Source organism: Simochromis diagramma, unplaced genomic scaffold (assembly GCF_900408965.1).
Source record: "Simochromis diagramma unplaced genomic scaffold, fSimDia1.1 OVJJ01000320.1, whole genome shotgun sequence".
Classification (NCBI taxonomy): domain Eukaryota; kingdom Metazoa; phylum Chordata; class Actinopteri; order Cichliformes; family Cichlidae; genus Simochromis; species Simochromis diagramma.
This window is the reverse complement of record NW_024386773.1, coordinates 11,419,094-11,445,138: the sequence shown is the minus strand read 5'-3', so window position 1 is coordinate 11,445,138 and position 26,045 is coordinate 11,419,094. Positions and strand designations below refer to the sequence as shown.

The 26,045-nt window shown below is 41.8% G+C and overlaps 1 protein-coding gene across 3 annotated transcripts in view; it reads right to left on the bottom strand.

Annotated features, from left to right (window-relative positions):
* The window catches only part of ppp1r16b (protein phosphatase 1, regulatory subunit 16B), a 93,212-nt gene that overhangs the window by 46,330 nt on the left and 20,837 nt on the right, over nt 1–26,045 (bottom strand). For 2 of the 3 annotated variants that reach the window (XM_040008155.1, XM_040008172.1), the window contains exon 2: nt 13,341–13,755. In XM_040008155.1, coding sequence (XP_039864089.1) covers nt 13,341–13,608 — 268 coding nt within the window. In that variant the 5' untranslated portion in view covers nt 13,609–13,755. Of the gene's footprint in view, nt 1–13,340; nt 13,756–14,882; nt 17,035–26,045 lie in introns of those variants that run through there. The other variant, XM_040008164.1, reaches the window with a different exon arrangement.

Sequence of the window (26,045 nt, the reverse complement as noted above, 5' to 3'; positions counted from 1 at the left end):
TAAAAAGATCAATAAAGTTATAGTATGTATCATGCATCACGCCTGAAAGGGGCTTTACTTAGTAAGTTGTGTAGTTTCTTTCAGATCTTCAGTTTACTGTTTTGATTCGCTCACCTCAGCTGCGCTGCTGCATTTCAGTGAAAAAGGCTCAAAGAACCCATTTATAAGCCGAGCTGCAAATTATGGATACAAAAAGTCAGGACATATCAGATGAACGTAGTGGAGCATTCATCGGCTAATGTGACGACGGCTTCTCAGCTAACGTGCTTCTTGATGAATCATTTTCAGTTGAATTAACAGAAAACATGAAAACATTTCAAGTCATGATAAACATTAGCTAACTGCTAAAAAGCTGCAATTACGCGGTGTCTTTTGGAGCATTTTAGAGATCGGCTGATAAGCTATGTTAGGCTTTTGCAACCACCCCATTTCAATCATTTCTTTGCTGCATTAAAAATGAGAATGGAAAAAGGGGCTGATGCATTGCACATGCTCACCAGAGTGAATCATTTCTTACAAATTAGATATTTTTTATCTTAATGCAACCAAATAGCTCCAAATGATGTCAGTGCAGCAAATGAACGGTTACTTTCCAAACACAGGCATTCAGGCAGCCAGGTAGCCGTTTCTGTCTTCCTGTCAGCTGTGCAGAAAAGTAGGCCACTCTGCACGTCCATAAGTAGCAGCTAAATGACATTGGTTTTACTAGGACGTTAGGAAAGAAGATCATTAATATAATTAGCATTCCGCTGTGTGTTATAATTATCCTCCACATGATGAGCTATAAAGCGACTTTAATTGTATGTTACGCTGCCTTAACAGATGTAGTTAGATAGCACCGCGGGGAAAGCAACAGAAAGACCAAACAAACTGTGGATTGGGATGCAGAAGGTGCTCGCAGGGTCTCGGTGAGCAAACTAAAGCTGGAGCAGAATAAACAGATCATTCTCCACTGACCTCAAGTTTTGGTTTTGGAAACACTGCACTGAATGCACTCAAAAGCTGAACAAACACAGGCATGCGATAATGTGATTAACAGACAAATCCTTCAGGTGGTCCACTAACATGATGAACCCAGAATTTAATCCCACTCCCATCCTGTGGTTAGCAAATGTTAGCTGGAGCTATAAAAATGTCTAAAAACATAATGAAATCAAGTCCACATCTAGGCAAACAGGTGATCAGATTAACTCCAAGTCCATAAGCACTCTTTCAAATAGCTGACGCTTTTCAGCTCATTTTAATATGATAATGCCAAGAGTCGGGCTGCCTTTTAAGTCTGAAGACAGTCAAAGATAAAAGGGAAAGAGATGCTTTTATTACACACAACCCAATAAGCTTCTGCCCCATTCGTGTGTTTGTCCACATAAATGAAGGTTTACAGGCATCACTGTTGCCCTTTAACGCTGTACTTTAGCAAATTGCTAACATCAGCAGACAATCACAGCACTGATGTTTAAACAGTGTAACATCTTCACCTTCTTATTTTGAAGAATTAGCATGCTCTTTGAGTTACATTTTGGAAATGAAAGCACCAAATGACAAGTTAATGGTTTCGCCAAAACCAGTGGTATACGTCGATGTATACGTCAAGTATTGCTGCTCTCCATCACACACTTCCTGTCTTTTTCTCCACCATCCTTGTCAGGAATAAAGGCCTTAAAATTTTTTAAAAAGCTGGAGGAGGGGAAGCTGTGTTATTCTATGACAGATCTACAGGTATGTGGGCCAAAGTAGAGGATTAAACTACGACAATCATAATAATCACTTTCTCCGTGAGAGCTCATATGATGTACCGAGAAAACCAACCAAACGAGGCTTCATCCTGAGTCACATCACATCCAGTGCAGAGACAGATGGGAGAGAGGCACAATCATTTAAAAAGCTTCCAGAACATTTCAACTGATCCTCTTCCCCTCTCCAGATAGATCCCCAACCTCAAGCCAAGCTGCCCTAAACCACCACATTAGTAGCAACTGCTACTCAGTTCTACTCAACCATTCCTGCAAACACACTGACATAACTGAGAAAAATTCCACACGTGGAGGTCACAAATTCATATGATAAACATGCGACGGTCTGATGACTTTATGACACACACAAGAAAAAAATAAAATCTACACGCACTAATTGTAATTGTCACGCGCTCTGTTTTTTATCCATAGCTGCTGTGCTTTACCTAGACATTGTTTAAAGTTTATTCATAACACTTCACATGTGCCATTGCTTAAACTGACACTTACCAGCTCCACTTTCTCTCGAGCAGGAGAGGATGGATGACCTACAAAGACGTTCACTCCCTCGTGCACTCGTCTAAACATTTTCTTAGCCTACACAAGATTGTCCAAAATGAGATATACGGTCTCATTACTGGTTTCATTTTAACACAGACTTCAGTCATGCAGATGAGTTATCAATAACTTAACGGCTTCCCAGCCTTATGGATGGTGAGACTTAATTATCGGTTTGCATCATCAGCCTTTTAATTTCTCATTCCTCCACCTCTTTTCATAAGGGTGGGGCCCACAAACATCTAACTAGCCTGGAAATGAACTGAGTGGTTCAAATGCCAACTTTTTACTACAAGAAAAGAATTAGTCAATTCTCAAGAGTTGATTTTACTTCCAATGTTACACTTGGCACTTGACGATTATTGTTCCACTGAGGATATCTGAAGCTTCTTCTCTGTATTGATTGGCACATCCTCAGGCTGTAAACAGCTGCAGCGGTTGCCATTTACTCATCGCAGCTCAGCTCCATTTCTCCTGTTTGGATTTATGGCTTCGGTGGGCTGTGTTCCTTGAAACCTTTCAAAATGTATTTAGCTTAATTTTAAAAAACGTGAAATACTGTCTAGATTCAAAAACACATCAGGCTTTACCTTCTGCATGGATAACATCCTCCGACTTTCAGCACGTGCAATTAAGAAGCTATTCAAGATGTTTCTGGGATTTAACATTATCGGTCTAAGTGTTGTTAATGTGGCTGCCCCTTTTTGATTTGTTGCGGTCTAATCCTTGTTGGATAATCCAGAATCCTATCGAAGGATTTATGGTGGGGGGGCTGTTCACTCACTGTGAAGGTGGGCATGTGGAGAGACAACCTAAGATATTATGAGGTGGCTCAGAAGAAGCGAGGGAGCAGCGGGATGCTGAACAAGCACTCGGGGGATTGGCAACGGTGGATCAACCTCGATCCACATTGATGCTTAAACGCCTTCAGCGAGCCACCGCGCAGGCAGGTGGGCTTCAATCACAGCCACTGATAAGATGCAATCCTGCTGCTGGATTTATTTGGAGCTCTGTTCCAATTTCACCATTTAGGATCCTAAAATGTTTATTTTCCCTATTTTTCTTCCAGCTGTGCTTCCTGTTATCTCCTGGTATATTTCCATTAAGATGGCTTCAGCAAATACAATACCAGCAGTGCTATTCCAACTCTTTAATATCACACTGAATATTCTGATCTGACAACACTATCACTCAACAGCACATGTGCACTTTCCAAACCTGTAACACCGTGGCTATGATGAAACAGCAGTTCATCTGATCATTAACACAAATATCTAATCAGCCAAGTCAAAGCCCGCAGGCTTGCAGACGTGGTCAAGACGACCTGCTGAAGACCAAACCGAGCATCCGAATGTGAAAGAAAGGTAATTTAAGTGACTTTGAACGTGGCGTGATTGCTGATGCCAAACAGGCTGGTCTGAGAATTTCCAAAACTGCTGATCTACTGGGATTTTGCACACACCCATCTGTGTGTTTACAGAGAAAAGATCTGAAAAAAAGAGAAAATATCCAGTGAGCGGCAGTCGTGGAAATGCTTTGTTGATGTCAGACGAGAGGAGAATTGTTCAGAGGAGAGCGCTTTGAGCTAAGAGGAAAGCAACAGTAATTCTAATCACCGGTTGTTACAACCAAGGCAGAAGAGCAAAAAGTTGAAGCAGGTGGGCGACAGCAGCAAAAGACCACACCAGCTTAACAACAGGAAACTGGGGGCACAATTTGCACAGGCTCACAACGATCGGACAAAAGAAGAATAGAAAACATCTCCTGGTGTGACGAGTCTCAATTTCTGCTGCGACATTCAGATGGTACCGTCAGAATTTTGTGTAAACAACATGAAACCATCCAGCCCGTCTTCTATCAGCAGTTCAGCCTGGTGCCGGTGGTGTGATGGGGTGGGGGATATTTTCTTGGCACAACTTGTGCCCCTTAGCATCGTTTAAATGCCACAGCCGAGCTGAGTATTGTTGCTGACCATGTCCATCGCTCTATGAACACAGTGTGCACATCTTTTGATGGCTGCATCCGGCAGCATAACATACTATGTCAAAAAAAAAAAAAAAAAACCTCTCATCACATCAAAGTAGTTTCTTGAACATGACAAGTACTACACTCAAATGGCCAAAGTGGCACAGGAGATTGATGTACAGCTAACAAATCTACAGCAACTGTGTGATGCCATCATGTCAATGTGGACCAAAATCTCTGAGGAATGTTTTCCAGCACATTGATGGATCTATGCCGCAAAGAATTACGGCAGTTCTGAAGCCAAAACTAGGTATTAGCCAGGTGTACCTAAAAAAGTGGCCTTTGAGCTTTTCCTTTCAATAAATCTCAAACGTGTGTTGTCTACGGTTTAGTCCACCCACGCCAGATGTACTTAAGGTCAAGTTAACCTAGTTGCCACAACCACATCCGACAGCCTCTTGCATGCTATGCCACGGAGCTGCAGCAGTGATGATGCAAAATTTGTGCCTTTGCAGCTGAGTAGCTTGGGGCCAAGGCTGCATGGCCCTCTCTGCCTGCCTCAGTTACCATGGAAATAAGAGTTAACTTGAGAGTTGGGGATCTCCCGAGAGAATTGACTGATGTGAAAGAGGGAAGAGGAGGGAGATCTTAGCGAGCCCATTGGCAGCCTACCGCTTAATAACCACGGTTCAGTTAAGATGTGTCTAAAATAAGAAAGAACAATGATGTAATATGTAATTCCACGTATAATAATTTAATTTTGCATGCAAGTTTGCAAAAAGGTGCACACATGAGAAAGAAATCCAAGTGAACAGAAGAGAAGCGTGCTGTAGTGAAAGTAACAGGCACAATGTAGCAGAGGTACTCTGGTCAGTTCCAATCAATAACCCTTTGTTGTTGTGCAGCAGTTACACAGTGTCCGAACACGAGACCAAACAAGCCAAAATTCAGATAATTCCTCGCTCCAGTGCATCCTTCCCTTCTGACTGGACCAATTCCTGACACCATATCACAGACGTTCATCCTCAGCACAGCCTCATTGATGTGTCCAGCACCATAATGTTGCTCCTACTTTTGCATCAAGCATTGTGAATTCCAAATCATGTCACATGACCAAGATGATTCAGCCCCCCCTGCCCGAAAGCTTCGCCCAGGCTGAGGCACATGAACAGAGAGGAGACAGCAGTGCCACTGTTGCTGCTCTCCCTGGCACACAATGCCCGAGGAGCTCCGTCTGACAAGTCGAAGAAGACAAATCCAAGGGAAAGAGAAAGACAAGGGCAGCAAAAGATAATGACAACGATAAGAGAAAGATCAGAGTTTTGTTAACCTGCAGGTAGCCTGAGAAACCACCCTAACCGCAAAAGGCCGACCAGGAAAGAAAAGGAGGAGGAAAATACATCCAAAATTTCAACAGTCCTGCAGTTCAGATGTTAAAAAAAGAAAAAATAAATTCAGCTTTTTAGAATCCACTGAAGTCAGGCGAATGAAACTAGTCCTCCTAATCACAGGAGCATTTGATAGATGCCACCCTCGCAAGGCTACGCCTCATTGTCGCAGCTCTGCTCGTGGCAATGAAATGCCAGATCCCACTTGAGTAATCAACCACTCCAATTTCACATAAAATCAACGATTATGAGGATGAAGAAGCAAAAAAAAGGGAGGGGGGGGGATGCAAAGAGCCAATGGTGAAAGAGCCTTGATTTAGCCTCGAGTAAAAGTAGCATATTTTCAAAGATGCAGGGATAGTTTTAAAAAAAATAAATAAACTCGTCTCAGTCAATGAATAAATGAACAAAGCATAAAAGTGCCATATGGACCTTTATGATGCAGATTAGATGAAGTGAATGCAGAAGTTTTGCTTGACAGATTTAACCGTGTGATGACTAATTAAAAGTCTCACAGCGCAGCCAACACAGTTCTATTGCATCAAGATGAATTATTATCCTTTAGGACTGTAACTTTAAAGCAAACACAAAGTGACTGTTTCATAATAAGGCTTCCAATCTACCAAACTGATCAAAGAGTCCACCTAATATAAAATCATAAAACAGGAAATAAACAGAAGAAGTTAGCAGTAATTATTTTTCTGTCCACTAAATAAGCAAATATTAGACACAAATATCGCACAACAGAGACACTTATTCACAGATTTTCACATTATTGGTTACAATGAAGCAACTCAAGCATATCAAACAGACGTCAGGACAGAGCAGTAACTGTTGAGGGATACATGCAACGCCCGTTTCCTAACAGACCGCTCACCCTTTTAGTGACCTGTGTTTCAGCACATGATGCACGACACCGGCTGACCGGCTTACTCCACAGATGTCACAGGTCATCCCCGGCTTAACTGAACATGTGAGTAAACAACCTCATGTTCTGGGTTAGTAGTTAGTCCTGAGTAGAAAAACAAAAGAGCCAAAATTTTCCTTTTTCTTTTTTAAGTAGACTTTGTGTTTAACATCAAATATCACAGAGCCTTACTATTAAATAAAAAGAAATCCAGGACACATTAAAGTCTACATGCCTCTAATGGATGGCTAAATAGCTTGTCATATCACTGGTCTTATATCACACCTAATGGTTTATAAAGCATTTGAAAGCAGGGATAGGTAATAAGCCTCGGGCAGCTTTTAGTAGCTGGTAAAAAAGTTCATCCTTTTATGTCTGTGAGAGCAAATCATCAGAAGTTTACCAATTCTCTTTCGTCTTGGCCCGACATTATCACGGCAATCTAACACAGAGCAGTGACATTAATCTCACAGAGTGACCTACATCATCACTGCACATTTATTTTTTCATGGCACGACCTGTGAGCAGTTCCCCTTCATCTGCTCAGCTCATTACTCTTTCATCTTGACGAAAATACACATTAATGACACCATCTGATGATCAGAGTTAGTCTGGCTAGTCTGGAGGTTATTTTTATTCCCTCGCACTATAATAACTTTTTTGATTGTTTTTTTTTTTTTCTTTCTAAAGAAAGTGACACGAAGTAGATTCATCCACTGTGTGTGATCATGAGCATCCATGCAGTGAGGCAACAAAAGGCAAAACAGTCAGTCCATTTAACCCACAAGACACCGAGCTGCTTTCAAGAGTAGAGTTATTTATGGTAAATAGTGGCAGGAGACTGAAATTAATGCGACCATGTGCAATCAGGTTTTCTTTAAAAGAGTTGCGTCATAGACAGCGACCAGGTTTGTGATCATTTGCAGTCCATTACCATCTTCAAGCAACTTTGTCGCATCAAGATGGTGACAGAAATGCAATAAGACGAGTCAGTCTGTTATCAGTCTTCTATCGAATGCGGTCCAGTCTAGCTGCTTGGTAACCTGTGTGTGTGATTATATAGGAATATAACCAGAATACAACCAGTATTGACTGGCAACCAGTCAAGTCTATTGAATAATTTCACAGCATATTGCAATAAATCTGTATTAGTCTGTCTTAGGAATCTGTGTGCGTTTATAAAAACATATGACAATCATTTACGAACCTTCGTCCAGCTGTCTGACCGCATCCGGTTGAAGTTGGACTGCAACTGTTTGGAGACAGGTTGCTAAAGTGGTCAACCGGTGGTTGAGGATCTTACACTCTTAACCTCTAAGCAATCACTAGGCACCAAGCCATCCTATTAACATCAGATATTTTTAGATCTATTTCTACTCTAGTGTCACTGAGTCATATGGCAGATATTCTTAATTAAATGTGACTAATTATGGTTTTCAATCATTTTCATGGCAAAAGAGTTTACAAAAAAAAACAAAAAAAAAAAACAAAAACAAAAAAAAACTGTATCATATAAGTTGTGCAGAAACACTCGAGGCTTCTGCAGCGGTAAATCCCACTACATAAAATCTGTTTAGCCACGGTTCACTCCAAGACAATGCAGTGATTAGAAGAGGAAAAATGCAAATAAAATCAAAGCCTATAATAAAAACTAAAGAGCCATGGCTGGCCATTTGCTCCTGCTGTCTGAAATGCCTTTACATTGCGATGTGTTCATCTAATATTTTGAATCCAAGCACTGTGCTGCCAAAAGTCATTCAACCACCTTAAATCATTTAGAACAGATTTATTTTCTAAAAGCAGAAGGTCACTGGATGTGAAAATCCAACACAAAGCTTCTTTTAACCATCTGGGCTCTTCAATTTCTTATGTGCTCCGATAGAAAGAGTTGGTTGGTGTGTGAAACCAGATGTAGAGATGAACCAGTGTGTAGTTTGTTCCTCCTATAGATAAAAAATGAAGAATGAGAGAAAGCTGGAAACAGTGAACTGAGGAGTGTGAACGAAAGAGACTGAACAGATATTACTGTTGAAGGTCACTCTTCTCTTGACAAGCGGTGACATCTGATGTGAAGCATTTATGTGTGTGCTGCCTTCTTTTTTTAATGGCACTCTATTGCTGCCATATGCCTGGGAGCAGCTAAGCCTGGCCGAGGCCTCTGAGGGGAAGGCCTTATGAGTCTAATAAGACAGCAGAAGAAGACAAAAGCTCCTCTGAGACCTAATTTGCAAACAAATAAATACGAAGAGAAAAGAGACGAGGGAAAAGCCACATGTGAATTCTCCTGCAGGAGTATTTTTCTATCCCGAAATCCACATTTATTCCTCCTCTTTGTTTTTATGGTGATATGGCAGAAGAAGAAAAAAAAAAAGGTTGTGAACCAAGAGCAAAAGCCGCATCGCTAAAAATGGAACGTGGATTTTAAGTGTGGCTTTTCAAACGCTGAGTTACAAGTTATGATTTTCAGTAGGGAATAAGTGGTAATTAGCGTGCTGGGTGTTGCCACGTGAGTGGGTGTATAAATAAATAGAGCTCAGGGGTGGGAAAGGCAAAGAAGCTGCAAAACACAACCTGGGTTCAAGAGAACACCACTGCTTCTGTCACTGCTGCCGTTCACATGATCAGAAAAGCCGAAGCCCTCTCATAGAGCGAAGAAGAGGCACAAATTTAGAAGTAGAACAAGTTGATTATTTCTCCCCACAGATGTTTGTGCATTTTACACATTCACAAGACTTTCCTCCCCTTTTTAGACCCGTTTTACAGCTTCCTTCTTGGCATGTATGATAGCTTGGTGAGGGAGATGTTGCACCAAAATATCTAAAAGTTTGTACTGCGATTGAGCAGCAGCACAGATAAAAGATAAGGAGAGGTTTGAAGCCCTAAGCTTTCTTTGTCCTATTTGATTTACAACTATCGGTGGCAACAATTCTGTCAGTGTGTTTGACAGGCTGCTTTTCAACCCGCCTTCAGCTGTTGCTTCTGGGAACGACCGTAAACCCCCCACCCCCCCAGACAAAGTCAGACAGCATGTTGTTTGAATGATCCGGGGGGGGGGGGTTTCCAAAAAAGCAGCTCTTACAAACAGACATTGAAAACAAAAAGACGCCACAAGATACTGAAAAGCAGTTACTGAACGTCCTGTTCATTCACACTACTTTTCACCCACTTACACTCTCGCTTATTATAGTTGGTTTCCTCCAAATGCCTCCATTGTTTTCTCAGATTTTGCTTTCTGACTGTGTTTAAAGGCTTTAAGTCAGACATTTTCCCCCCCTCTACAGTTCTACTCTTACTTTTTTCCCCTCTTTCCATTAATACTGTTGACTCCTGGGCCATCTCATCAGATTACCCAGCGGTTTTAGGAGGAAATGTCAGGTCATACCACGCTGACTGTCTTTGGGTTTTGTTGACAGTTCCTTCTGACCCCACTGGCTGCTCCTCTGCAGGACGGCAGTTCTCTGGAGAAATCCCATCCATCTCAGTTGCCGAAGAGGCGCGCATAAAAGACACCAAAGTGCTTCACAGTAATTTCACAGCCATCAGCCTTCATCACTATGAGAGGGCAGTGGGTTCAGGATGGTGCGAACCACGGGACGAAGAAATGGACTCACACTCGGGATCCAGCACTTTCCTACTCACTGCTGCTTTCACACATCTTGAGACAGACACTCAAAATTTGCATTCACGTAAGCTCAAATATTCTTCCTTCTCTCTCTGTCACAACCACACAAAAACTTTTTGCATACACACACACACACACACACACACATATTCTTAAACATAAATGTACAATATACCCTCTGCAGTTTCACCATACCCGTGCCGTGTCTCTCACAGTCTGGTGAGTCTGCTTCCTCTCTCAGCAGACAGGAAGTTATAATGACAAGAATACGCACGGATGCACACACACACACACACACACACACACACACACACACACACACACACTTAAATGCAAGCATAACACCTGTACACCTGCATCTACATAGATTTTAATAACAGTCAATATAATAAAGCTTGAAAATACACAAAAAACTTCATTTATAAAGCATGCATAGGAGTTATCACACATAATATTGGTTATTATGTCCTCACACAATCACAGGCCGCCTCCAGCCAACGCGCTCTGAAGCTCTGACCCAAACCACAGGGAGAGAAAAAAAGAGCAGGCAAAGAATCACAGGAAGCAGCTCGCCTACTCCAACCAATCAGGGATTAAACATGACTCAGCCCAGCCTCTCATCTTATTGTGGCCTTGAGGCTGTTAGAGCGACTCCTGGGTCAAAGTTAGTCTCTCTGTATTTACTTCTCTCCCTTCCGTCCTCTTCATGAAAAAGAGGTGATGATGGCTACTTTTGTTCCCAGCCTCATCGTCAACTCGCCGCTGCTAGCGCCGCCTTTGTAGTCATTGTTTAGGCCGACCAGGGGTTTAACTTCTGTCCAATAAACAGTCCTGATTTCTAAAAATGCCTCAACCTTTTCCCATCATTTCATCTACTTTCGATTTCCTTTTATATATATATGCCTTTTTGAAATGACACTGTCATGTAACATTTCTTTAAAAAGGGTGCTGTGTGCTGGAGCAGCACAGTGTGTGGACTCATGACGCCTGATCGAGCATTTGGGGACCAGAGGGAATGAGAGAGGAGATTATCAAGCTCCTAAGCTAGCCAGCTGCCACTGGAGCTGTGTGGGCAACACTACATCCTGTCTCCCTTTTTTTTTTTTCCCCTCCCTGCCTCTTTCATGGTCACTCTCATTAGACAGTAGTGATAGCAGACATCTCTATACGGAAGTACTACATAAGGAGAAGGAAAGGGAATCAAAAGCAGAGAACCATCAAAAATCATGCACACTAAATTTGGAAAATTCCTTTTCTCTCTGCTGGCATGTTATTCTGACAGTCATGATGGTGGAGCTTTTGTACACCTGAACCACATGCAAGCCCTCTTTTATTATTTCTAAACAGTCTTGAGACTCCGATAATAAATTTGTGCTTAGAGGTGGTAATCGTAGCTCGTTGTATAGCACAGTCACGACACAACTGTGTCACAGAAGAACATGAAGTCTTTTCACTTTTGCTAACTTCATCCTAATCCATTTGCAACCACAAGGAATCACATTATAGCAGCTCCGGCAAGTCAAAGCATTAACGCTCAATTAATTAGCCAGTTTATCGATAACTGCATCAGAAGGAGAAGGGACACAGTGTACAGTCAAAGCAATAATGTATCCCCCGTCTAGCTGTATTGAAATTAAAAACCTCCTTTTTCTACACTTGAAAAATTTATCAGGAATCAATCGTAAAGTATTTTGTATGTGTGCATCCTTAACATGGAGGACACAGCTGAAGAGTTCAAAACAAAGAGATCTATCAGTGGTGTACAAATACTCATTCGATCTGACACGAGTAAGTGTGTGACAGCAGACAAATGTTTGTTGCTGTTAAACCATCCCTGAAAGGGAACCTTCAATATTGATGAGTAGACATTGTGTGTTCCTTGCTTCCTCGTGTGGTTTCTCAAAACCAATCTAAAGACTCACACGATCAGCCCCAACATCCTGGTGCAGTCGAAGTGCCTCAGCAGACCTTCTGGGAAATACACACAGCGCAGCAGTTTGCAATAAAAGCCCCGAAATGATGCTCAAACCATTTCTCACATCACGCACAACAATGAAACCAGCAACAAAAACATCAAAGATTTCCTTTTTCAGTTTTACCCAACTAAGTAACTTCCTTTTGCTTACACCAAAGTTTAATTTCGGCTACACGCCGTGATAAAAATCCAGCAGACCCCTGTAGACATCACAAGACTTCTAGTGTCTCACACTCCAGCTGGAGCTTAGACGTGCCAGTGAACAGTCCACGTGTGTGTGCAGGCACAGCAGAGTAGCTTCAGCCTTGTAAAAATTATTGTGAAAATACATCAGCCTTGAGAGGGATGTCCTATCTGTGAAGACAGCTTGCATGAGCAAAGAATATACAGTAGCACTGCTGTGGGCTGCATTTGTGACGATTAAAAAAAAACAAATAAATAAAACAAACTTCAATCCAATTTCAAGTTACAGTGACGTTAAATTAGACGCAAAATCTAAGCGATAGCAGCCTGTTATCATCCCTGCATCGCCGACACACTGTTAGCACAGCCACAGCAACACGGGGCTGCCGGTACTGGAGGAAAACAATTATTATCTCCAAATAGGGGGGCCCCATCCGTAGAAATTTTAATTAAAAGACTGGCAGAGTTTCATCTCAGTGTGACAACTCCATTATTTCTCAATGATAAAACAGTCTCCTAGCAGAACAAATTCAATTGGAATGGAGTGACTTCCACTGGCGGTTTAAGTGGGCAGGCCAAGCTAATCGTTTTCCTGACCTTGGCATTTTGATATCCGGGGGAAGTAGTGTGGTGAGGCCGAAATTAGCGTCATTATTCAAACGCGGTGTCGAGGGTAAGTCTGAGCTCAGTTGAGCAAAACTTTATTTAAACTATTTATTTTTGAAACAAGGAATACTAAAGTTCAACAAATAAATTAAAAGGGCAACGCCGGCCTCGGTGCAGCCTGTTCATCCTCCTGTCGTCTCGCAAGCAACAAAGAAATAACCCCAGCTCTACTCACCCTGCCCCACATCCATAAATAATACCTTTATTTCATCGCTAAATCAAAATATTTAGGATACTTGATGTAATGAATCCAAACTAGTTATAATTAGGCAAGCAGAAATAAATAAGCCACCCTTTTATTTTCTGATCTGCACATATCATTGATATGCTGTACTGGTCTTACCTTCATCTGGATCATTCCTGGCCGAAGCCTCCAGGAGCGCCACGCTGGCGGCAAACGACACGTGTTTCTTGGGCTCTGATTGCTGGAGGCTGTTGGCAATGCGTCCCTTCTTGTCGGCCTTTCGCTTCTTGTTTTGCATCTCCTTCTCATACACAGCCCATCTCTTCAGCTGCTGGGTGCGCCGCTTCTGGGCTGCCCGCAGTCTCTCCAGACTGGGCACCTTGTCCAGCTGCTGCAGCTCTTGGATCAGCTCCAGGTGGTTGGCCATGGTGCCGGGTTGGGGTGGGGTGGACAGCAACACTGGGCGATGGTAAAGGGGTGAACTGGAAGAGAAGTAGGATTCTAGCGAGGGCTGCACCTCCGGCCGTGGCCTCCTCCCACGATCGTTATCATCCTTTCAGCGGCAGTGAACGACCTGGAAGAAGAGACGGAGGGAAAAGCTGAGCCACAAAATGCCAGCTATAAACTTTTTATCATCTGGAACTTTAATACACCAGTAAATAAAACGTGAAAGTTGTTTGATGCTTGTTATTCAAGCCGACTCTGGACTTTAAAGTTGTAAAAGCTCTACATTGCAGAGTCTATTGGGACACACTGACATTTAAAAGAAGTGCTGGTCTGACACACCACAGCAAAGTGCACAGAGCTGCATTCTGGTGTCCTAGTTAAACAGACCCCAGAACAAGCTACCAGTTAACAAGGCACCGAACCACCGTTTGAGTCTACTTTCTTTTGTCTGTTGTGAACAAATATGAAATCAATATTTTGTTCATGACCGCTTCACTTCTTTCACCAACTTGCATATTTTCACTTAAGAGAGAATCAAGAGCAAGAATGAGAGGTCACGGTTTCAATGTTTAACTGAACTGCATGAGTCATAGTCTTGGTGATCCACTTGAATTGTGAGCTGTTAACGGGTTTTTCTACCATCCTCCATCAAGGCAAACCGCTTCCTGAACACTACAAGCAAGCGCCAGCACAATGAGAGAGAAAAAAAGCACCGGAGCAGCGAGTTGACGCGGGGACTTTTCATGTCAGCGCTGCATTCGTGTAAACATGAATAAAATGCATCTCTCCTTTTCTCTCTGACAATTGACAGCAGCACCGTGAGCGAACCAGCAAAAGCCCATTTTTCAGTTTCTCGTAATTTTTGTGGACATGCAGAAAAAAACAGCTAACCGTGTGGTGAAACCTAAAAAGGAGACAATTTACTTTGGTCATTGTATAAAGATCAGCAGCTGCAAAAAGTTAAGCTGAGTAAATAAAGAATAAACATGCAGGAACAGTAAGTGGAAAGTGCAGTGATTGAGTTTTGTCAGGCTACTTCCTTTGAACAGCACTCACAACAATGTACGGACGCTTTAACGCCACGGCCAGAAAAACTTCTCATCAAGTCCGGCAGGATTATCACGCGATCGTTGATCATTTCTCACACAAACACACACACACACCAAAAACAAACAACACTAAGTAAATAGCTTGAAACGTCAACATCTGCATGCTGGATGCATGACACATGCTGGCTTCTTTTCTGTTACTTACCATCACGTAACCACTGATAAGCATTTCCCTGTGCCCGCAGCTGTTCACCAGTGAAACCTGTGCAGTCTGGCTGCATCCCCTGATGAAAGGCTCCACAATGCAAATCGCTGCTTTATGTATTCAGCCTCCACCAACCTCGTTCTACATTTCCTCTGCAGCACCAAAGTGCTAAAAACACGGACAGGAAGCAAGGAGCACAATCACTTCCTACAGCATCACTTTCAGTCGCCAGCTTACCAGCACAGCGCGTCTGTCTCCGCTTGGCTCAACAGAAGTTTTCCGTTAACATTCTCAAGTGGCAGCCAAGTGAGCGGTGCAAAAATGTCATCACAGCACACAAATGAAACGAAACCTTGACACACCGTTGACTCTTAGATGCATAAGAGTTTCCAGCACAAAGAGGTGAGCGGGTTCTCACAGCTTCTCACTCAAAACCGACGAGATGGAGACAACGGGCCGTGATAGTAAATAAAGAATGTGTCATCACTCAAAGGTCGATGCAGGATTAGCTGCAGGGTCTCAGATTATTCTGCAGGAATTTAAAATCGAAGCTGTCGGCAGTTCTTGCACCGGAGGTCGTTTAGGAAACTGACAGTGAACGCAGAATTCCTGTCTCAGTTTCACTTGTTGGTTTTTAAGATGGTCTGTATACTGTTAAGTATACATTAGTGCTGCACAGATATGCAATGCACGAATACATGAAAAAACTACACACTTCATTAGAAGAATTATTAATGTTTTGCCTGCGAGCATACTCTGACAGACTACTACTTACTCCCACCGTACTGTGATAGTATCAACTCGGTGCATAAATACTGTGTGATATTGTTTGTTCTGTCAGAAGCATCTGTTCCTGCTCCTCCTCAAGGAGGCCCATGCATTCAAGTAAGGGCATGAAACACACCGTGAAGCTCATCCCGAGGCCTATCACTGCTAACACAGGAAATGCACCATGCTGGGTAATAAGGACACCGCTTGGATGATGTGGAAGGTTACAGACAAGGGTTATAAACAATGTCACACACAGCAGCGCGCCTACACAACTTCATCTGCGATGAGTTTTATTTTTATATGTAGAAAGTGTAAACGACCTGCAGACTTGACTGTTTTGCTCATATTATACTTTATATATTTAGCAAAGAGCATTAAAGTTTTTACTGTCCTATTTTATCGGCGAAATGAAAGTTTGCACAGCTGAACTGCAGCCAGAGAGACAGCCGCCCGTTTCTGGTTTATAGGGGCTGATTTTAGCGAACGAGCTGATGAGATAATAAACTCACACATGCACACGCCCTCGCAACACTGCTGCTCGGTTACAAAAGGAGCAAAAGATTTCTGATCATCCGCGAAAGTGGATATCGCACCTGCAATCGTGCCACGTCCAAAGTCATTTAAATTGCCTCTCTTCCCCATTCCGATGCTCGGCTTGAACTTCAACAGCTCGTCTCTACTGTTTCTAAACGTACTGAGGTGTTGGCCTGTGCTGGACCGTGAGTCGATATCTGCATTAGAAAGCACTTGAACAGATGTACCTAATAAAGCGGCCAGTTAATGCACAAATCATGGGAAATGAGTGTGAGATTCGGGATTTAACTCTAACACCACGAGTTTTCAAATGAAGCAGATGAGGGAAATGTCGATTAATAAACTGGGTCTAAAACCTCTTTAAAAAAAAAAAAAAAAATGTATGAAGCCGTTTTATTTTACAACATATTGGATTTTACAATGTTAAAGTTTCCTCTGAGGTACTGTGAATGAGCCCATCCAGATCAAAATAGGCTTTATTAGCCTGAGAGTACAGTATTGCAGTATCATACATATTCCTGGATGTAGTGCTGGGCGATATGGAAAAAATATTTATCACGATACGAATTATTTTATATCACAATAATGATATGTATCACGATATACCACCTGACCTGTGGTCATCTAGAAAGTACGCAGTCTGTAAACAGCAAGTGCCGAGGGTGCAGTCTTTGTTTTGAGTTACCGTAAAGTATGTCGCAAATCCGGGTGCATGGACAGCAGCACCAGGTCGCAAACCACAAGACGGAGTTTCTTTGCGAAAAATATAATTTCAAGTTTCCATATATCAATACAACCGTTATAGCCCAAATTTTAATAATATGTATGCATTAAGTTCATAGTAACTACATAAATTGCAAAAAATTGTAGTGCAATAAACTACAAAAAAAATTGAAAATTGTTTTTGTTTTTTACATATATTTCTAGTTAGAAAAATTTAAGAGGCTTATCCTACGGTGGCCCTGAGAGGCCAAACGGACTGCAACTTCAGAAAACACTTGCAAAAAGAAAAATGCTGCAAAAAGGAAAACGCTGCAAAAAGAAAGATGCTGCACTGCAACTTCAAGAAAAACGCTGCACTGCAAAAAGAAAAACGCTGCAAAAAGAAAAGCGCTGCAAAAGCACACAAAGCACAACGGAAATAGGAAAAAAGACAACGGAAATGTTCCTGGGGAGACAATAACCCGACGGACCAGTTGCACGGTACCCCGCATGCGCAAATCTTACGTCACTTCCTCTCTTTGCCAACATTGCGACATTCAATATATTTGAATGACACGGTTAGCAACCATTTAGCTCCTAGCATTTCTCAGCCTTTTTGACTACCGGGACATTTAAACAATGGATAATCCGTAACCGCAACAAAGTTTTTCTTTTCTCCTCAACAGAGAGCGTTCCCCTATTGAACAACAGCACCGTCAAATAAGAAGAATGGTGCCTAATGACAGAGTTAATAATACAGACTTTATAATATGTCACGTGAAGGTTCATCAGCCAGATGAAGTGTTTACTGGCAATTGACAGTGATAGCGGACATCATCATCACTATTCCAACAATCCTCTCCACACAGACAAGCATAAACACACTCGATTATCACTAAATCAAATGTAACACACGTTTGTGATGACGCTAATTCAGTTTACAATAGGGTTCACTAGCTCAGTCAGCAGGTGGCGGTATCCTCGTACACTGGGGAGTAAACTGCCATTAAACGAACAGAAGAAGAAGAAAACCCCTGCGCATGCGGGTGACCGATCGGGTTTCCGGTACGGATCGGGTAGTGACAGACAGCTTGTTTTGGTTAAAAAAAAAAAAAAAAAAAAAAAAGACAGCTTGTTTTGGTTCGTGCAACTGGTCCGTCGGGTTATTGTCTCCCCAGGAACATTTCCGTTGTCTTTTTTCCTATTTCCGTTGTGCTTTGTGTGCTTTTGCAGCGCTTTTCTTTTTGCAGCGTTTTTCTTTTTGCAGTGCAGCGTTTTTCTTGAAGTTGCAGTGCAGCGTCTTTCTTTTTGCAGCGTATTTCTTTTTGCAGTGCAGCGTTTTTCTTGAAGTTGCAGTGCAGCGTCTTTCTTTTTGCAGCGTCTTTCTTTTTGCAGCGTTTTTCTTTTTGCTGCATTTTTCTTTTTGCAAGTGTTTTCTGAAGTTGCAGTCCGTTTGGCCTCTCAGGGCCACCGTATTATCCCTCAAAACTATAAATACAAAAAGGTTGCACAAAATAATTTCCAACCACGAGAAATTTATTTTGAGTGTCTTCATAGTTTTATTTTTGAGATACACTATTTTTTATATAATACAGGAAAAATGAAAATAAATATTATAATGCATCAAAATAAACTATTTCCAACAGTGTAATTTGAGTTCTAAGCATCCCAAAAACGATACAGAAAAGCATAAAGTCAAACATGACTTTTAAAAACACCAACATAGGCTTATAAGGCCCTTTCGCGAAAATGACATCACTTCCGGCTTCGGGCAGGTAATGGCGGACATGCCATATTTAAATCGAGCCTGAGTTCCTTATACACGAAGGAACAGCTCAACCCTGTCTTCAGAGTGAGGAATACAGCATCTCAAACACCTCCACCACCGAAGTTGGGTTTTTGGTAGAATTTGCCTGTTTGCATTTCATTCAGCAATTTGAATACATGTTCAGTGTTCCTGAATAAGTATATATTTCTTTTGGTGGAGACTTGTGCTCTCAGAGTGCTTCTTGTTTAAAACTGGTAACGGATCAGTGCTCCGTATCTGCAAATATTTAGAGCTAAGGTATCTGTATCGGATCGGAACAGGATCTGTTAGCGTAGATAAATGCATGTGTCACTCAGGTTAATGCATATTTGTGCATGCTAAGCAGCAGCATCTTGTCAGCTTCTCAAAGGCGTAAATTTAACTTTAAGAATTCATTAAATTTGAAATATGAATTTGAAATACACTTTTCTGTTAAAGAGAACAGTTTGTCTGCAGTCTGCAGGAGGAAAATGAAACCTTTTCCAGGAAACAGGCAAACAGCTCTAAACATCAACACCTCCAAAACCAAGGTGTTGTGCACCCATCAGTTAAAAGTGGTCCTCTGTGCTATGTCAAGGCCCTGCCTACCTTCACAGCCTTGTCAGCGAGAACAATTCAGCACAAAATGACAGCAGTGCAAACCCTGGCAAGGCATGCAGAGCATTTGCAACACTCCAGCCCACACAGCTGCTGAACACAGGTCAGACTTTATAACAGCTTTGTCAAACCGGATATCCTTTACGGCTCAGAATACCGACACCCAGTAAAAGGTAAACTGCTCTAAGATGGACACCACCTGGAAAAATGCTAGCAAAACCACTCCAAAACAACATGGCAGCAAACACCAATGGCAAGGCTGAGAGACATGACTAAGGCCTAGTTCAACACGTAGCCCACAACAGGCGGAAGAAGGTCATCAATGAGGGCAAGTGATTCTGTGTCTCATCCTCATCACTGGACATATAGTCTGTCTTCTCCACAACTTTTGGCAACAGTCTTCCTTTTTCAGTTTGTGGTCACTGAGCAAGTCTCTGCTTTTTATGTTCTACAGTAGACAATTTATTTTCTTTTTAGGACCTGGGGACAAAAATCTAATCTACTTTAACTTTTAATTTCTTCTTTCAACAGTTCCAAACAGGTTTCCAGTGTCTAATAATTGACTTTCTTTGATTGGTGTTCAGACAGCAGTGTTTCTGTGGGAGTGGATATTTAGTCTCAGCTCCAACTGACCCCATGCTCTCTTCCTTTCGCTGCGATTTGTCAGGGCAGCAGCCAAAGTGAATTAACTTCAGAAGGGATGTGTGACAAACACAGAGCGTCCACTGTTTTCCTTAGCTGTCTTTGATGCTCAATGGCATTAGTGCAGGAAATATGAAACCCAGGAGCTACTGTTGATCAAGTTAGAGGAATCAGAGCAGAGGTAATGATGTTACACGCACACGCAGACATATACACCAAGTGACAGAAAAGACAGGAAGATAGAAACCTACCCAACTGTTGATGAGAGATATGTTAAACTTTGTGTTACTTCACATGTAGTTTAACACATATATGTATATATATATCTGTTGTAAAGTTTTAGTTCTTCCTCTTGTTTAACAGAACCGATTTGAATTAAATCAGTTGTCCAGATTGTGCCACAGAATAAACACGTATATGGCTCACAATCAAAGTTTCTGACTAAAATCCAACTGTGCAGCTGTCACAATCCCAGGGAAAATCCCTGACAGAAGTTTTGAGTTGATCAAAATGTTCACATGCTTAACCAGGCTGTCCTTTTACGTTACTGTGCAGCAGCAGTGATTAACTTTACAAGCAGCAAAATGTGAACTTTTTCATTTGCCTCTCAGGCAGCCATATGGTGCAGCTTTTGGGGGAACTCTTATGAAAAATGTCTGCCAGCTCCTCTGTATGTTTCTCAAGTTATGGCTCCAGTATGGCAGTGTGCTGGTTGTGCACTGGTTTCTGGGCTACAGAATGTACAGACTTGCTGCTATTTTGATGTCAAAGTGGAACTTGCAACAGAAGCTTCGCTTGCTTGTGTTTGTGACCCTGCTGTCATGTGCAGTATAAAGTCAACGCGAGACACTTTATACTATAATGTAAAGAACCAATGAGCAGCACTTGACAACAGAGGGATTGAAGAACTCCCTAAGAGGATGACTGAGAGGGATAGCCGTCTACTGCAACCAGTTTGGAGGTAAGAGGAAAAAGAAGGCGAATATAGGGATACAGCACAAAACACACTATGCTATTTAATAACATGCAAAAGCAGGAAATGTGAGGAATGAAGGAGTGAATTTTTTCCCTCGTTAGATGGTAAAAGTCAGTGCTTAAACCATGCAGCACTCTCATTGTTCATGAAGGTGTTGCGCTGGTCTACAGCCAAAATAAATGTCATTGGATTTTGCTCATTTTGGGTCCCTGAAAATGAAAATGATGCTTAAAACGGTCATTTGGCTCTGGTTTTCATGATATGTTAGTAAATCAGAAAGTTCTTGGCAGGAACCAGAAATGACTAAAATACATTTTGACCCTTGAAAACACAAATGGCAGTAGTATAAGTGGGTGGTAATTTTCAGATCGGGCTCTATATGACGTGTAAATCCTAATTGTCAGATTTAAACTTTTGATTTCTGCTCTGTAATTCCTTGTAGTAGTAAATCACTTCAACTTTTTACTTTTCTTTCACAATATGCGTTTGATAGTACTGCGACTCATCAAAGTTGCACCAGTGACACATCTGTAACCTTTGCATTTCCTCTATTGGCACCATACATTATTAAATAACTAAATTAGTTTGGTTAGGAAACATATAAAGGCTGATATGCAAGTGGTGAAATGAACATTTGTGGATGTCATAATATTCTGGGTAACTGACGAAACCGACGTTCCTCCGTGTCACAACAGCCTAGCATGCTAACACACTGGTCATTAAGTTTTTCTGTGAACTGTGGAAAAACCCCGGCGTGTAGTCTAATATAATCTTTCAAATAAAGTCTTCTCTAGACCTTTTTCTGATTTTTAAATTGTTCCATAATGAATAAAGATGAAATATTATTATATAAAGTGACCATAACCAGATGAGAATGGTGTAACATGTAAAAAGACATGAAATAAAAATGGTAGCCAATCAGCTTGTTTTACATTTGAAATTTGCACATCAAAATCCATAAAAAGCACAGTTTATCTCTGAAGTCGACAGCTTCTGAAAGACTGCTGACAGCATGCTGTTTATCATGCTGTATTCTGGGAGCAGTGACACAGAGCATATAAAGGCATTTCCACTGGATGATTTCACTCAGTCTCTAAAACTTAAAGATGCCCACACGCTGATACGCCGACTTGTTTTTGTAAGATGAAACCAGCCGAAGAGTAAAATTGACATCAGCACAGTCATTGGTGTTTATTAAACAGTTTCTGATAGCAGAGAATAAATCATTCGCAGCCTCAAGGGGAGACCGTCTGGCCCACAAGGTGCTTCATCAGGACCTAAATATCAGACAAGGCGAACAGTTGTACCTGATACGATGGCCTCACAGGAGGCAAAGATATGTAAAACACAGGGTGTTCTGGTGACTGTAAAGCCTCTGGTGATATCACAGCTGGCGCCCGGGGCCAAGGCTGCAAATCACAGATTGACCTCAATCGGCTCCCTGGCTGCAGATACGAACGTTACACTACGCTCACGCATTCTGCGAAAAAGACAGCATACATTTGATAACAATTAAGGCAAAAAGCAGGACAGACACTGAACGTGAAGCACAAACACTTTACTAGCAGCAGCAGCTGCTTCACGTTCGGTGTCTGACCTGGTTTTTCAAATTCCCGAAACAGAGCAATTATACACAGTTTTTCAAACAGTTTTGCAATAAACAGTCTGAATTTATTCAGGCTAGGTTGTTGTCTTCATAAATTGGCAGCTGCTACAACAAAAGCCCTGTTTTGCTGTGATTGCAATGTCACAGAACTGCAGGCGAGGTCACTACAAAACATAAGCAGCCTGGATTTTAGGAACACACTCTTTCCTCATAAAGTAATAGACAGGAAATCCTTCTGAAGTAGACTTTCCATTTAACCTTTTAGTCTCAACCCATAATTGACTTTCCTGTTTCAAGTCTAAGAAGAAAAGGTATAACATGAAAGGCAAAGGCAGGGCCTCAAAAAGCAATATGTCCTAACAAATGAAGTTTGGGGGTTTTTCTAGCTTTAAGCTGTTTACTACTGCTCGCGCAGGACGAGCTTCAAAAAGAAACGGAGACGTACTTTCTTTCACTGATCACTCGCACCTCTATGATCCAGGTCAGGTAAAGTGGGTGTTCGTAAGTTTGCTCATTTATTGGGATTGTGTTAAAATGCTTAAGCAAGGAATAAATGCTTCCAACGAAGGCCTCATCCATTGGTGTGTGTGTGTGTGCAGCAGCACTGACATCCGCTTTAAGCCACCAGCATCTCCAGAAACCAGCTGAACTGAGGTCATTTAGGACTTTCCATCATCATTATGAAGGTGAATGGGCACTAAGGGTTATAGACATATAGATAATGGCAGCAGAGTGTGTCACACCACAGTACAGGACATAATACTCCATTGGCAGGATTTCATCTAAACCTCTTAAATGCCTGGCAGGATTTTTGTCTCCATATAATGCCGGATAATGTTTGAATCGTGTTCGTCAGCAGCAGAGAGGAATATACTTTATTTCGCAAGAGAATCCTACTTAAGGTCGACTGATTTCAAGGTCGACAGCAAACTCACACTTCACACTCTTCCATTTGGTGATAAAGACTGCAACAAAATAGACCAAAAATGATTCAATCCAAGATCGAGACTGAAAGTTTTTTAAATCTTAAACTAACAAAATTATACTTTTGTCACACAAGAATGAGAATTTGTGTGCGTTGAGATCAAATCTGTGAAATTAAGATTACCATTTAACTGGTCTGGAAAGGAAAGTATGCCATAAACCCAAACTGTCAATGTGGTGGAAACACATTCAGCCACCATCTGTGGGTGCAGGCCACTGAGGCAGCGATGGAAAGTAGTTGTGTGCATTTATCCATGTCTGTCTTCACGTCTGCTGCACAGGCAGGTGCTGCTGGGTTAGTTCAAACCCAGCTTCTATGGAAGCAGGAATATGAAAACACAGAAGTAAAATCTAAAGTTTGAAAACAGTTCAACCAACAAAAGAAAAGGACAGGGCACCGTGGGGGGTAGTAAGATGTAGTTCAAATACATGCAGTGTATTTCTCATTTTATAACAAGAGGCGAGCATGAGTGCATAACTCCGCTAAGCCCACACTGTGCAAAAACCTCTGATATCCAACATATCCAGATTGGTTTGTGATGTTTTTTTCCTTGAGAACATCAAGCTGTTTTTGAGAAGATATGGCGTGAAATGTCAGTGCAAAGATAAAAAAAACAATTCAATTAAAAAAAATTCCCCAAACTAGATCCTTATCATCTACTCCAAAGTCTTTGATATAACTCTGATGAATATCTGTGTGCATCCCAAGAGACAGACAGACTCACAGAACTTCCTCGGTGGTAATGATAGAAAGGCTCTTTAAATCAATCGTGTCAGTTTGATACAGCTAATGACTAGGGATGGGTACCGGTATCCGGTGTCATTATGACACCGGTTCTGACATAAACGGTGGTAACCAGACCGAAAAGCAGCGCACATTTCGGTGCTTTTTTCCCTTGAGATGTAATACACTTTGAATTCTAGCCAATCATTTTACCTTTGCAAGCATAGTAGGCGGGCCCAGGTACGTACGTTCTTTTAGAGCAGAGCTACAGATTAAAAACGCCCAAGGCGAAGCGGTCAAAGTCTGGCTGTACTTCACAGCAAAAGATGCAAACTCAGCAGCCTGCAACAAGTGCTTTAAGGTGATACTGTGCAAAGGAGGTAACACCTCGAATCTGATGAAACACCTGGCGACGCATAAGGCATTTTTTTAAAAGCCGAGAAATGCGCCGTATTTGATAGCTTGCTGCGAGACCTCACACCGGGCACATCTACTGCGGGTGTGGTGCCTGTTATCGGACCCGGAGTTAGCAACATCCCCCAAGAACCCGAAGAGGAGCGTCCTGGCCCCTAGCCCTGCCAGTGCAGCAGAAATGATGACGGATGATGATGCAGCAGCAGCCGTTCTTCTCTGCGTGAGTAGCTTAACGTTGTTCGTGTGTAATTTACGTTGAGTAGGCTAACCACGTTATTACATTAATGCATGTAAGGTGAACTAGCAAACACCGTCGTAGTTACATGCGGCTGTCTTCTTGTTTGATGGCAGATGCTCTCTTCACCCTGGCCAAAAAGGCTAAAATGACCAAAGAAAAAGTGGAAAACAGCTAAACATGAGAGGTTTTTGGACAAAGTTTGTGTTTTTTCCATTGTTTAAGCACTGCTTCCAGCCAAGAGTGATGCCATAAATCCCCTATAGCTGCAGGAAAGGCTAACATTGTTATCTTTTTACAAAAAAAACAGCTGAACATGAGAGGTTTTTGGACCAATTTTGTGTTCTCCATTCTTTAAGCACCGGTTCGAGCACCGTTTAAGCACCGGCACCGTTTCAAAAGTACCGGTTTGGTACTGGTATCGGATAAAACCTAAACGATACCCATCCCTACTAATGACTAGCATTTGTCTGCAACACAGCCTGGATTATGCTACTGCTAATGCACGCTAAATGCTTCGTATTAAAAAGTGTTTGACGGGTTAAACACCTTTTATGAAAGATTAAAGACTTTTTATGCTGCACACGCCTCCACTTTCTCCACAAAGTAACCCACCCCTGCTTTTAGATGTTTATAATAAAACAAACATTAGCTTTGTTGGGTTGCTGTGAACTGATGCATCAGCTGCTGAGGTATCTGCACAGGAATCAGTTACTGTAGACTTGAACTCTACTTGCTGTTTTCACTGGACACCATGATCGACCAGGACAGACATTTTTACGATAATACAAACTTGCACTGAACACAGAGCCCAGCTGGAACCGACTGAGCATTTTATCTGTAATTAGAAGACTTCCTCTAATTGTAAGAAAATGCAAGACCTTCTCTTCCACCCACGTAGATACACCCAGTGTAGTCTGTAAGAAAGGGTTTATGAGGAGCAGCACAAATGAACACAAAGTTAATCCCCCATGCACTGAGGCAATGCAAGGTAGGCACGATTTTCTATTCACTGCTTCAAAATGACATTTCATCTATTAGAATTTCCAAGTCAGTCACTCATTTTGAATGTTTTTCTCTGAGCACCATCATCAGTGTCCTTAAGCACATTTGCTCACAAAAAAAAAAAATAGAATAAATTAACAGGTCTGAAGTTGAAAACGAAGCCCAG